Here is a 12685-nt window from a genome sequence, read left to right on the forward strand (position 1 = left end):
AGTCTGGAAAATCGAACAATAAGCAAGAGAAACGTGAAAAAGCAAACAAGCCAAAAAGTGGTAAACCAGCGGTTTTCCTGAGGTGTTCATCAACCCACGAATCGTATATTGCTAATTTTGTTGATATACAGAAACGTACACAGTAGCGGTAGAACTAACTGACGTGATTTTACACTTACTTTCCTTCGGATGTCAATTGATCAATTGATGCTAAACCACATATTAGTCAATCAACCATAATAAACTAAATATTGCAACCACCAGCAGCATTTTAGTCGCTTTCGATGGTTTCCAATTAATGCCTATGTAAGTTTGAAAACGACGTGTCGATAGATTGATCGGACATCAGTAGGTTATCGCGGAGAGCGACTAAAATGTTGTAACTAGTTGAGTCTATAAGTCAATAAGGTGGGATTATTGTTTCGATTTCATGTTTTCATTATATTACAGTCTTTTGTTTTATTTTTGGTTTTTATGGAATAAGATGATAAGACATCACGGAGAAAAAAAGCAAAAAGGAATCAATAAATTGAAATCGAGGGGAAGTAAGTGCGATGTATTCCCTTCTATGTGTCGAAATTAAGAGATGCTGAAATTATTGAGCTTGTTCACATTTATAGTTTCTAGTTATGTTGTCAGCAATGAAGCATTTAGTAAAATTTTACGTAAATTAGATAATAGTAGTAACAGTGTTAAGTGATTTTCATTCGATTTGTGGACAATTTTCTTGAATAGATTAAATTCCGGGCAGTTACCTTTAGTTGATTAAATCATTGAAATACATAAGTCATTCCACGTCAGTTTTACAACCAAAATTTCAATTCCTTCCAAAATGTTTTCTTACATTCTTTAGCTAAAAATAATTGACACGTATTTTTTGGTTTGGCTAAATATTATATTTTTTATTTCAGTTATTCGCTTTTGAACTTTTGAAGTCTATAAAATTGAACATTTTCCAATCACTGATAACTCGGAAACGACTCGATATTTGGAAAAAAATATTAAATAAAAAAGTTGCGTTTTCAAATAAGCTTACCAAAAAAAATCACAATTTTTTTTGTTATATAACTTATGAAATTTGAAATTACTTGAAACAAATTGAATTTTTTTGAATTGAATTGAAATTACTTGAAACAAATTGAATTTGATTTCGGTGGACTTTAAAAAAATGTTTGCTTTTAACATTAGAATACCCCCAAAAAAGTCTTAAATTTGCAGAATGCGAGTCATTCCACTATTTACAACTATAATTTTAGTTCCCTCCAATTTTTTTGCACTCTTTAGCTGAAAATTATAGACACGATTTTTTTTTACTTCGGCTGAATTTGATATTTTTTTTTTTCAAGTTATGAGTTTTTGAACTTTGTAAAATACTAGCTAATACCAATCGCGCGTTGATGCGACTTTCAACGAAATAGGAGGAAAAACACAATTTGTTCCGAAGCGCCATCTTGCAGGCAGATAATCCCCACCAATAGCATACAAACACGCTCCAAAACAAATTCCTACTATGCATAAATTTTTACGGCAATTGGTTAAGCCGTTTGGGAGTCCATAAATCATATACATACAAATATCGACTTTATAAAACTTTAAAAAATCACTATATTATTAGTGATTTTTTAAAGTTTTATAAATTTAATAGAATTGGACATTTTTCATTCCCTGATAACTGAGAAACTATTAGATTTCTGGAAAAAAGCATTAAATAATAAAAGCTGCGTTTTCGGAAGATCTCGGCGGATTTTTTTTGGTAATATTTGTTTTTGTTAAATAATTTATGTATTATGCAAATATTGGTAACAAATAATTTTTTTTCAGGGTAGAGCCAAAAAAATCTTTTTAGCTTTTTCAAATAATTTATAATTATATCGAGAAGATTGTGTACAAATTTTAGAAAGAAATTCGAAGTATTATACGAGATATTTCAATTACAATAGGCCTATCACTAGGCGTTTGGTGTAAAATTGCCTTGTTTTAAGTTTATAATTGTAATATCTCGCAAAGTATTTTGATATCCACTCCCAAATTTTTGCACAATTATTTTAACATGATTCTTAATATTTAAAGAAAATAATAAGTAAAAAAAATGGTCCAACTTTAAAAAATTCAATTTGTTTCAAACAATTGCAAATTTCATAAGTTATATAACAAAAAGAAATTGCAATTTTTTTCAGTAAGCTCATTGAGTGCACAACTTTTTTATTTAATATTTTTTTCCATATATCGAATCGTTTCCGAGTTATAAGTAATTGAAAAATGATCAATGTTATAAACTTCAAAAGTTCAAAAACTAATAACTTGAAAAAAAAATCATATTCAGCCAAAATAAAAAATACGTGTCATTTTGGAAGGAATTCAAATTTTGATTGTAAATCAGACGTGGAATGAACCATATATTTTGATCCTATTGATCACCAAAGATCCTCCTTCCTAACTGGGGTATGCCAAAAAATTATGTTAGCATGATGCATTAGAACTGGTAATAGTTACAAGACGCCAGATCAAGAAAATAGAAGTTGAACCATCTACAATTCGTTTGCTAAATCAGAAGATTTTGTGCAAATTCGACATTCTCTTCGATCGAACATTTTATGGATATTTTTCTACTCATTTCGATTTAGCGTCTTCTACATCTTTTAAACGTGTAGCTTAGAACACCTTTCGTTTTCCAGCAACGTCAAGGATTGTCATATTCGGTTAGCGCATAAATACTGAGAACTCTAGACTATCCATTGTTTCTAACCCAAAAAGAGGCGAATAACCATAAGGTTAAAACCTCTATAATCGAAATAAAAAAAAAGCTTTATACAATAATTTTTTAAGCCCCTCCCGAAATAAACCGCTGGCTACGGGCCTGTTAACAGGACACGGAAGAATCTGGGATCAGGTAGAGGATAAGAATTGACATTGTAAGTAAATTGAATTTATTGAAAATTTATCTACTGATACTATTCAAGAAAACAACAGGATAGTATATTTTCGGATTCATTACACCGGACGGTGAGAAGAGATTCAACTAGGGTAAAACCACAAATTGTGAGTCGAGTGTATTTAAGTTTAAACAAACGGTTAATTTTATTAAATTATATTCACAGTTTGAGCTGCTGAAAATTAGCTGCTACACAAAGGGTTTTAGTTCTATCCGAACAATCTCAAAAATTTGTGAGATGTCGGACCCCATTTCTATCACCGGTGCGGGAAATGAGCTGGATTTAACGCTGACTCCGTGCGCTGTCTGTAGCCAAACTTCCACCGAAAATGAAGCGATGGTAGGCTGCGACGGTTGCAACCGTTGGTTCCACTACCGATGCGTCGGAGTGACCTCAGCGGTGAAAAAGGAGAAGAGGTGGTACTGCACTGATGGTGTTTGTCAAGTGCTTGCTCAAGAGTACCTGAAGAACAAAAGGCCTCGGCCGAAGAAGACATCGGAGTCGTCGGAAGCTTCCGTTTCGAAATCAGGTACGCTCACTCTAGAGCAGAGAAGAAAGGCTTTGCAAGAAAAGCAAAGGCGTCTTGAGCAGGAGCTCGAAGATGAGATGTTGCTGAAAGAGGAAGAGAGCAACATGGAGCGTGCGTTAGAGAAAAAGCGAATGCTTTTCGAGGAGAAAATGCGCCAAAAGGAGCTGCAGGAAAGGAGCATCCTTTATGCAGAAGCGTTGCGGAAGAAGCAGGAGCATATAATGCGGATGAAGTCCAACCAGAGCTCATTTGAGAAGGCGATGGCTGCTCTGGATGAAGAGCTAAAAAAAGTCAAAGTTGAGAACGTTAAACCGCTAAAAGTTTCCAACGTCGAGCAGTTGGAAAAAGATGCCGGTGAAAGCGATACTGGTTTGGAAAGCGACGAAGAAGACCAACCTTGTTCGGTAATTTCGGAGATTCAATCTGCGAAAAGCGTCGAACGTACTCGGAAACGATCTGAGCAAGCAAACGATGGAAGCCAATACGGGCTGGGGCAACATCGGACCGGGCCGACGAAAGCTCAGTTGGCAGCTAGAAATGGGATTACCAAAAAGCTTCCCTGCTTTTTCGGAAAACCAGAAGAGTGGCCACTGTTTTTCGGTACGTATCAAGCCTCGAACGAAGCCTGCGGCTACACCGATGTCGAGAACCTTGTGCGACTGCAGGAGAGCCTTAAGGGACCGGCCCTAGAGTGGGTGCGCGGCCAACTAATTCTTCCGCAGACCGTTCCGAGGGTAATTATCAAGCTGCAACAGCTGTACGGTCGTCCGGAACAATTGCTACAGAGCCACCTGGAGAAAGTCCGCAAACTGGAGTCGCCGAGAGCTGATAAGCTTGCCAGCTTCATCCCTTTCGGGAACGCTGTGGAGCAACTGTGCGAACATCTGGAAACAGCAAATCTCAAGCAGCACCTCGTAAATCCGCTGCTTATCCAGGATCTCGTCGACAAGCTTCCTGACAGTGAAAAACGACAGTGGGTTCGCTTCAAGCGGTGCGCCGATGAAGTAACATTGAGGACATTCACAGAGTTTCTGTCAGAAATAGTGGCGGACGCTTGCGAAGCGAATGTAAGCATGGAGTACAAGCTCGCGACTAAACCTGCAAGCGGTGGCCAGTTCGGGAGAGAACACGCAAAAGGGAGAGGAGCAATGTACTACCATAGTGAAGAGGAGAACTTGGATGAAACCGCGAACGTCGAGCGGACAAGCTTTCGGCCGTGCAAAGTGTGTCAGTGTACTGACCATCGTCTGCGGCATTGTGCAGAGTTTAAGAAATTACGATATGTTGACCGGCTGAAGGTTGTGAATCACTGGAAACTTTGCTGTGTTTGTCTGAATGACCACAGCGGACGGTGCGGTTTCCAAATACAGTGCAATGTGGGAGAATGCAGAGAACGACACAATCCGTTGATGCATCCGGTGAATACCGTGGTTGGTATAAGTGCTCACATCTGGAATCAAACGAAAGTTATGTTTCGAATGATTCCCGCTCAGTTGCACTTTGGAGGGCGATCGATTACGGTACTGGCGTTTTTGGACGAAGGAGCGTCCGTTACACTCATCGAGAAAAGGATGGCAGATCGTCTTGGACTTGTGGGTGTCCCGGAGAAGCTGACCATTAAGTGGACAGCAGATATCACGCGAGTGGAGAAGGATTCCAGCCGGATGAATGTGTGGGCATCGGCAGTCGGAAGTAAAGACAAGGTGCTGCTGCACACGGTTCGAACGGTAGAGAAGCTGATGTTGCCGCATCAAAAACTGGACTCCAAGGAGATTGCAACCCAGTTCAAGCACATGCGGGGATTACCGATCGCGTCGTACGATGGACAACCCGGAATACTTATAGGGCTCAACAATGTGCATTCATTTGTGCCGTTGGAAGCGAAGATCGGTGCGACTGCAGAGCCAATAGCGGTGAAGTGCAAACTTGGATGGACTGTGTACGGCCCGAGACAGTCGAACACTGCCTTTGATGGTGGGTATATGGGTTATCACCACGAAGTAAGCAACGAGGCCCTGCATGACCTGCTGAAAAGCCACTACGCTCTGGAGGAATCGGTCGTGGCGGTCGCGCAGGAATCGGCAGAGGATAAACGAGCGCGAGAGATAATGGAGCGGACCACAAAAAGGGTGGGAAATCGCTTCGAGACCGGACTACTGTGGAGGACAGATGATCCACGATTTCCGGACAGCTTTCCGATGGCCCTGCACAGGATGAAGCAGCTGGAGAAAAAACTGGAGAGAAATCCGGAGTTGCACAAGAACGTTTGTCGGCAGATAGAAGAGTTTCAGCAGAAAGGATATGCACACCTGGCAACTGCAGAAGAATTGATCCGTACGGAAACAGATAAGGTGTGGTACCTACCGTTGAATGTGGTGACAAATCCCAGAAAGCCTGGCAAAGTGCGCTTGGTATGGGACGCCGCAGCTTCGGTGCAAGGAGTGTCACTCAACACGCAGCTACTGACGGGACCCGACTTGCTGATTCCACTGGTGCAAGTGATAGTAGGTTTCCGGGAGCGACGGATTGCATTCGGTGGCGATCTTCGAGAAATGTACCACCAGGTGAAGATCGTCGAACGCGACAGACAGGCTCAACGCTTCGTGTTCCGGAAGAATTTCGGGGAGAAGCCAAGCATTTTTGATCGACGTCAAGGCTACTTCGCGGTGGATGGCACTGGTGAGAGTGACTTCAAGCGTGGTTCGCTTCATTGCGAATTGTCGGCGAAAAAAAATGGGACAGCCGATCGTGACGTCGAAAGCCACGGAGACTCAACAGCGGTCGATTAAGTCGAAGTATTTGGCGATTGTAAAACCGCTCCAGCAGGAGAAACTCCTGAAAGCCGAAACGATCCTGTGGAAGCAGGCGCAGTTCGACAGTTTCCCGGACGAAATGAGTGCGTTGACCAAGAATCTCAATCTGGAGCCGGGACAGATGCCTTCGAAAATACAGCGGTCGAGTACCCTGGTCAAACTGACTCCGATACTGGACGATGAAGGTGTGCTGCGGATGGGAGGAAGATTCGAAAAATCGGACGACATCTCGTTCGACCAGAAGTTTCCGATCATTCTTGCTCGGCAGCACGACATCACCAAGAAGTTGATTCAGTGCTACCACGAAAGGTTCGGACATGCGAATCGAGAGACGGTTTGCAACGAGTTGCGTCAGAAGTTCTGGATTCCGAATATCCGTGCAGCGATTATGGAAGTGATGCGGGAGTGCATGTGGTGCAAAGTCCATAGATGTCGTCCACAAGTACCAATGATGGCGCCTCTCCCGACTCGACGCATCAGAGCAGGAATTCGTCCTTTCAGTTCGGTCGGCTTAGACTACTTGAGACCAGTAGATGTATCGGTGGGAAGAAGAAAAGAGAAGCGATGGGTGGCCGTGTTTACGTGTCTCGCCATCAGAGCGGTGCATCTCGAGGTGGTGAACAGCCTGACAACACAATCGTGCTTGATGGCCATCCGCCGGTTTTCCTGTAAGCGGGGTGCTCCTGATATTATATTTTCAGATAACGCCACTTGCTTTAAGGGTGCTAACAACGAGATGCTGAAAACGTTACATGGCGATTGTGAGGAGGAAATCACAACTGCAAGAACGGCCTGGCGATTCATTCCGCCTGGCACCCCGCACATGGGTGGTGCATGGGAGCGAATGGTTCGTTCCGTGAAGGAGGCAATGAAGGCATTGGAAGATGGAAGGAAGCTGACAGACGAGATTCTGGTGACAACACTGGCGGAGGCAGAGGACATGATAAACACACGTCCTCTCACGTACATGCCTCAGGCGTCTGCCGAAAATGAAGCTCTGACACCGAACCATTTTCTACGAGGAATAGTAAAGGGCGCGGATCTCCTAGTGGACAGCGGTGGGAATCTAGCGGAGGCTTTGCGTGACGTGTACAAGCGATCGCAGTACCTGGCAGACCGGATGTGGGAACGTTGGAGCAAGGAATATTTGCCAACGATAAACCGTCGCACAAAGTGGTATGATGAACGAAAGCCGCTGGAAGCAGGCGACCTTGTCTTCGTCGTGGATGGTAAGGACCGGAAGAATTGGTCTAGAGGAATTGTCGAGGAGGTGGTTCAAGGGTCCGATGGTCGGATACGTGAAGCGAAAATAAGGACTGCGACAGGGATCCATAGACGAGCCGTCGCGAATCTGGCGGTGCTAGAAATCAAGAATGGTAAATCCGGATGTTCCGAGGAAATACCGGATGTTACGGGCTGGGGTGTCAACACCGCTGGGCACACTGGAGTTGACTCAATGGACTAATGTGCCGAATCGGTTGAACCCTCTCCAGATTGACAGAGGATATGTGTTGAAAAACAAATAGTAGCAGAAGGAAATCGTGAATTGAATTGGCAAAGTGTAGAAGAAGTTTTTTTTTGATATTTGGGAAAAGTAGAGATTTAGTAGTTTGTAGTTGTTGTGTCGACCTGTAAGTAAAAGCAAAATTCATTTAAAATTAAGTGTTAGGCGAAACAGTTTACTTACCCGTTTGTAACCTACCTGTAGACACACCTACGAAGGAATCTAGCAGAGAAGAGGAAAGGACACGGAAGAATCTGGGATCAGGTAGAGGATAAGAATTGACATTGTAAGTAAATTGAATTTATTGAAAATTTATCTACTGATACTATTCAAGAAAACAACAGGATAGTATATTTTCGGATTCATTACACCGGACGGTGAGAAGAGATTCAACTAGGGTAAAACCACAAATTGTGAGTCGAGTGTATTTAAGTTTAAACAAACGGTTAATTTTATTAAATTATATTCACAGTTTGAGCTGCTGAAAATTAGCTGCTACACAAAGGGTTTTAGTTCTATCCGAACAACTGTTGCAATAAATAGTGATCCGGCCCATTACCTAGGCAATACTCCCACGGTCGGCTGTGTGGAGTTCAAATTGTTTTTGTTTAGGGAACATAGGATACTCTCGGTAGCCGGCTGCCCAGAGTTTAAAAAGAACCAAAAACTAAACAAAATCTTTTCTTTTTCAAGTCATCGTGTACTCTAAGACTAACTAAACAACTACCTAATAAAATATGGATCATTCCACGCGAAGTGATCAAAAAAAGATGCAAACTTGAAATCGACCTTCACGGATTTGAACAAAATTTAGAGGAATTGTTCATATAGGGCCAATATATAAAAACCCAAATTTTTGTGTCAATTGAACCACCCCTCGGGTCATGGGAGCACCCCCCGTTTTGGAAAATTGCCAAAACCCTTGATTTTCTTTTGATCATATCTCCGATTCTATTTACTCTAGAATCAAACCACAAGATGGCTTTTGAAGAAAATTGTTCAAGGAGTCTATAAAAAATATTATTTTTTGCCGACAGTGTTGCCAACTATGCATTTTTTTCAGTTAAATGTTAAAATTAATTAATTTCTCTCTCAATACGTATATTTTAATTCTGAAAATTTTAATGCCATCGCGTTCTTCAGACATTTCTATATAAAAAACACTTATCGTCCCAATTCAATATGAGCGCATCCTGAGATATACTGTTTTGAAGAGAAAAACTCCGATTTTCTCATATAAAAATCCATTTTTATTGGCCAAAATTGAGAAAATCTTCAAACTGTCATAAAAATCGACCCTGATCTGCTAGAAGCAAACCAAATACGTAGTTTTTCATCATTTCTCGGCTACTTCACGAAAAATTATGTTTGAACTCAGAATACTCAAGTTGGTTTTTTAGTGTTGTGCGCTTGAGATTTTATATGGGAAATTGCGGTTTTTTCTCTTCAAAACGGTGCATCTCAGGATGCGCTCATATTATATTGGGATGATAAGTGTTTTTTATGTAAAAATGTCTGAGGAACGCGATGGCATTAAAATTTTCAAAATTAAAATATATGTATTGAGAGAAAAATTAACTTTTAATATTTAACTGAAAAAAATGCATAGTTGGCAACATTGTCGGCAAAAAATAATATTTTTTATAGACTCCTTGAACAATTTTCTTCAAAAACCATCTTGTGGTTTGATTCTAGAGTAAATAGAACAGGAGATATGATCAAAAGAAAATCAAGGGTTTTGGCAATTTGCCAAAACGGGGGGTGCTCCCATGACCCGAGGGGTGGTTAAATTATATATTGGCCCTAAATGAACAATTCCTCTAAATTTTGTTCAAATCCGTGGAGGTCGATTACACGTGCCTTGATCACTTCGCATGGAATGACCCATATGCTTTACAGGTCGCATCGCTTGCTTGGAGCGAATCCTAGACCTGATACCCTTCCAAACTACCAACTCCGCGACACCTATGGAAGAATCGTCGTCCTTTCGTTAAGTAAGTGGAGCATCAACACATCCTGTCTACCTTATCCTTTATACTTCCCCGTGAACGATGAAGATGGGGGCGACTGGCAGTGATTGCTATTGCTGTTGAGGTTTTAATGTGGGTCTTACGCAACTCTTATTAGATAATCAGTAGTCAAACATGATGAAGTCAGTGTGCAATCCGCCAAAATCGTCGTCACAACGCAACACAAGCATTCTGACATGCAAAACACAAAGGTCTTAAAAACGTAAGTAATGTGCATTCAATATGGTTTCATTCGTCTACTACTTTCATCTATCACGTGCTGAGTTACATTCAGGCATTTTTTATGCTTCGACAATTATTTCGCCACTAGCACTGCCTGTTAGTAAAGCAAATTTAAATAAATTACCCTATTATATAAACTCATTAGAGCTTTTCAATGTGCTTCGCCGAAAATCGATTGCATGAAGTACATATTCCTTATTTAAGAATATGTATAAATGAATTTACGACCACTATTCGATGACATACACCTATATGCACTGCAATGAGCCACTCATGTTTCGCTATCCTCCAGACACCCTATCCCTCCGTGGCGTAAATGGTGCTAGGATTGCCCAACCGTCTACAACCCCAGAAGCATAAAAACAATCTCTTGTACAAATCATAACAGTAATAACGATTATAACACGAGCCCAGTTATAAATATCAATTAGCTCGCTCTCGGGCTCCGTCGGTACTTTATTTTCATTTTCTTGTAAAGCGGAGAAGTTACGACGTTACTCGTCCAGTAGGAAACCTTCCGATAGCTTGATAGTATTATTCTTGCTAGCGAAGACACATGGTACTACTTTTCCGACTCTGTTCAAGGGAAGTGGAAAACGTAGAGGCTGAGAATTGAGAAAATTATTGCTTGAATCATAAGAGGGGTTCTGAGGTAGTATTGGTTGAAGATTGTAGTAACAGCTCATTCAGGAACACTACCATGCGATTACTTTACAGCACTGAATGTGAACACACTGATTGTCTCGTTACAACCGACGATCCCTTCAGCGATGTTTAGTTTTACCATATGTTAACCATATTTCACTTCAACTAAACCCATCAGCTGTTATTCTAAACAAAATTGTATTTTCTTAAATAAGGTCCATAAATTGTCAGACCGTGGCCCTCACATGAGACTATGTCCGAGTGCCAACTTCTCCGCAGCGAACCAAGACAAGGAAATAACTCATTTCAGGTTTTATGCTTGTTGTTAGCCCCATCCCGTATCCCGGGCCGGGTCGGGCCGGGCCGCACATTCCAGTTCACCGGCCGCAAGTTTTAGCTTAGCGATAAAATTGCAACAATGCTTTGCGCCATTCTCATCACTCTAAAAGTGTAGCCAGCAACAGCAGCGCTGCCTGGCCGACGAACAATTGCGAACGCAAACCCCTCGCGCACTAACTCATCAGACTCACAAACGAGCGGCCATACTTTACTCAGGTCCTTGTTCCTTCACTTCAACGCCGTGGATATTTATGAGGAAAAACATTAAACTCTTAACTCACGTCTTCGTCGGTCGGTCGGTCGGTCGGTTTGTTGGACTGTGTCGGCCGGTTGTTGGTATTATTTGTGGCCTCTGGGGAACTCCGCACTCCCGGCGGCAGAAATCACCCAAGGTTTGCCATGCTGCCTGGAATGAAGGAAAATGTGGCCGACACGAACTCCTGCCCGGGGAAACTGTAATCTTTTATACTTTCGCATTATGAATGTTTATACATTTAGTTTCTTTTTCCTACCGGCATCGTCAAAGTCGTTCCGTTAGTATGCACTCTTGTTGCTGGTTCCAGTTTTGGTTTTATTGCTTTACTGTTGCTAATTTACATTATTTTTAGCGAGCCGCAAAATATTTGGTGAAATTATTTGCTGGAATTGTTTGATAATTTCTTGGCGTCATGAGAATTTGCACTAGCGTGACCGCAAGGAGTTCAGCATTATGTAACTCAACCGCACGAAGACAATTTTTTAGTTTTGAAGAGAGTTATAGTTTCAACTGTCAGTTTTGTCTTATCTCTCAGTTGTACTAAGCACTATGGACTAACATCACGCGGTTACAATCTGCGGATTATCCTGTGTCAGTGGGGCACCAAAACAAGTTGTATCTGAATAGACATATTTATTTTGATAAAAGCGTTGATAAAAGTTAACAAACCTAATGGAAAATGTAATCTTAATTAAGACACCATATTTCCAATCGAACGTAAATTGTCATTAAAATCTATATCTTTTCCCACTCACTTCCCCAACAACTTTTCTAATCGATTCCAACGACAATCAACTTTCTACTCCAAACAAATTCAAAGCCCAGTCAAAGTCAACAGCACTCATCGAACCGTCACGGTTTAACCGAAAAATCCAGAATCGAATCAAAGCACCGAACCATTGTGAGACCGGGCTGCCACCGAAATCCTCGTCGACACGACGCGTTTCAGCCGAACGAACCAGCGAATAAAACTCGCATTAATTTTCTTCACGTTCGACAAACTTCATTTTAATACAATATTCAAGAATGGCGACGGGGCACACGCTCGCGCTGAAATCGTTTTGCATTCGTCAATTCGGCACACCGGTTGGCGTGAATTTTTGATTACCTGACTTTTATCCATCAGCACCCTTATCCCTCCCCCAGAATGCCCCAACTTCGGTTCTGTTTGGAAAATCTGAAACTGCGTCAACGCGTCAAGTGCTCCACCCGGGTAGTATGGCACTGAGATATTTAGGTGGTGGTACGGTGAGCACAACGGTATGCTTGTAGCCATAAAGTTTTACAATAACGTGGGAACGGTGTTATATTGACTGACGACATAGGCCACATGAAGGGATGACGGCATTGCTTACCCACTAGCTCTAAAATCCTATTGAACCCGAGCCACGAAAATGTTACCGGTGGGGGTGGC

The 12685-nt window shown here is 41.6% G+C and overlaps 2 protein-coding genes across 2 annotated transcripts; both read left to right on the plus strand.

Moving 5' to 3' along the window:
• The first annotated feature begins 3170 nt into the window (after positions 1–3170).
• LOC131695086 (uncharacterized) lies at positions 3171–6251 on the plus strand. Its single transcript, XM_058983616.1, has one exon. It carries the CDS (start codon positions 3171–3173, stop codon positions 6249–6251), a length of 3081 nt encoding a protein of 1026 aa, XP_058839599.1.
• Positions 6252–6354: 103 nt separating this feature from the next.
• On the plus strand, positions 6355–7740 carry LOC131695087 (uncharacterized). Its single transcript, XM_058983617.1, has one exon. It carries the CDS (start codon positions 6355–6357, stop codon positions 7738–7740), a length of 1386 nt encoding a protein of 461 aa, XP_058839600.1.
• Positions 7741–12685: the final 4945 nt, after the last annotated feature.

The sequence above is a fragment of the Topomyia yanbarensis genome, unplaced genomic scaffold (assembly GCF_030247195.1).
Source record: "Topomyia yanbarensis strain Yona2022 unplaced genomic scaffold, ASM3024719v1 HiC_scaffold_28, whole genome shotgun sequence".
In the NCBI taxonomy this organism is placed as follows: Eukaryota; Metazoa; Arthropoda; class Insecta; order Diptera; family Culicidae; genus Topomyia; species Topomyia yanbarensis.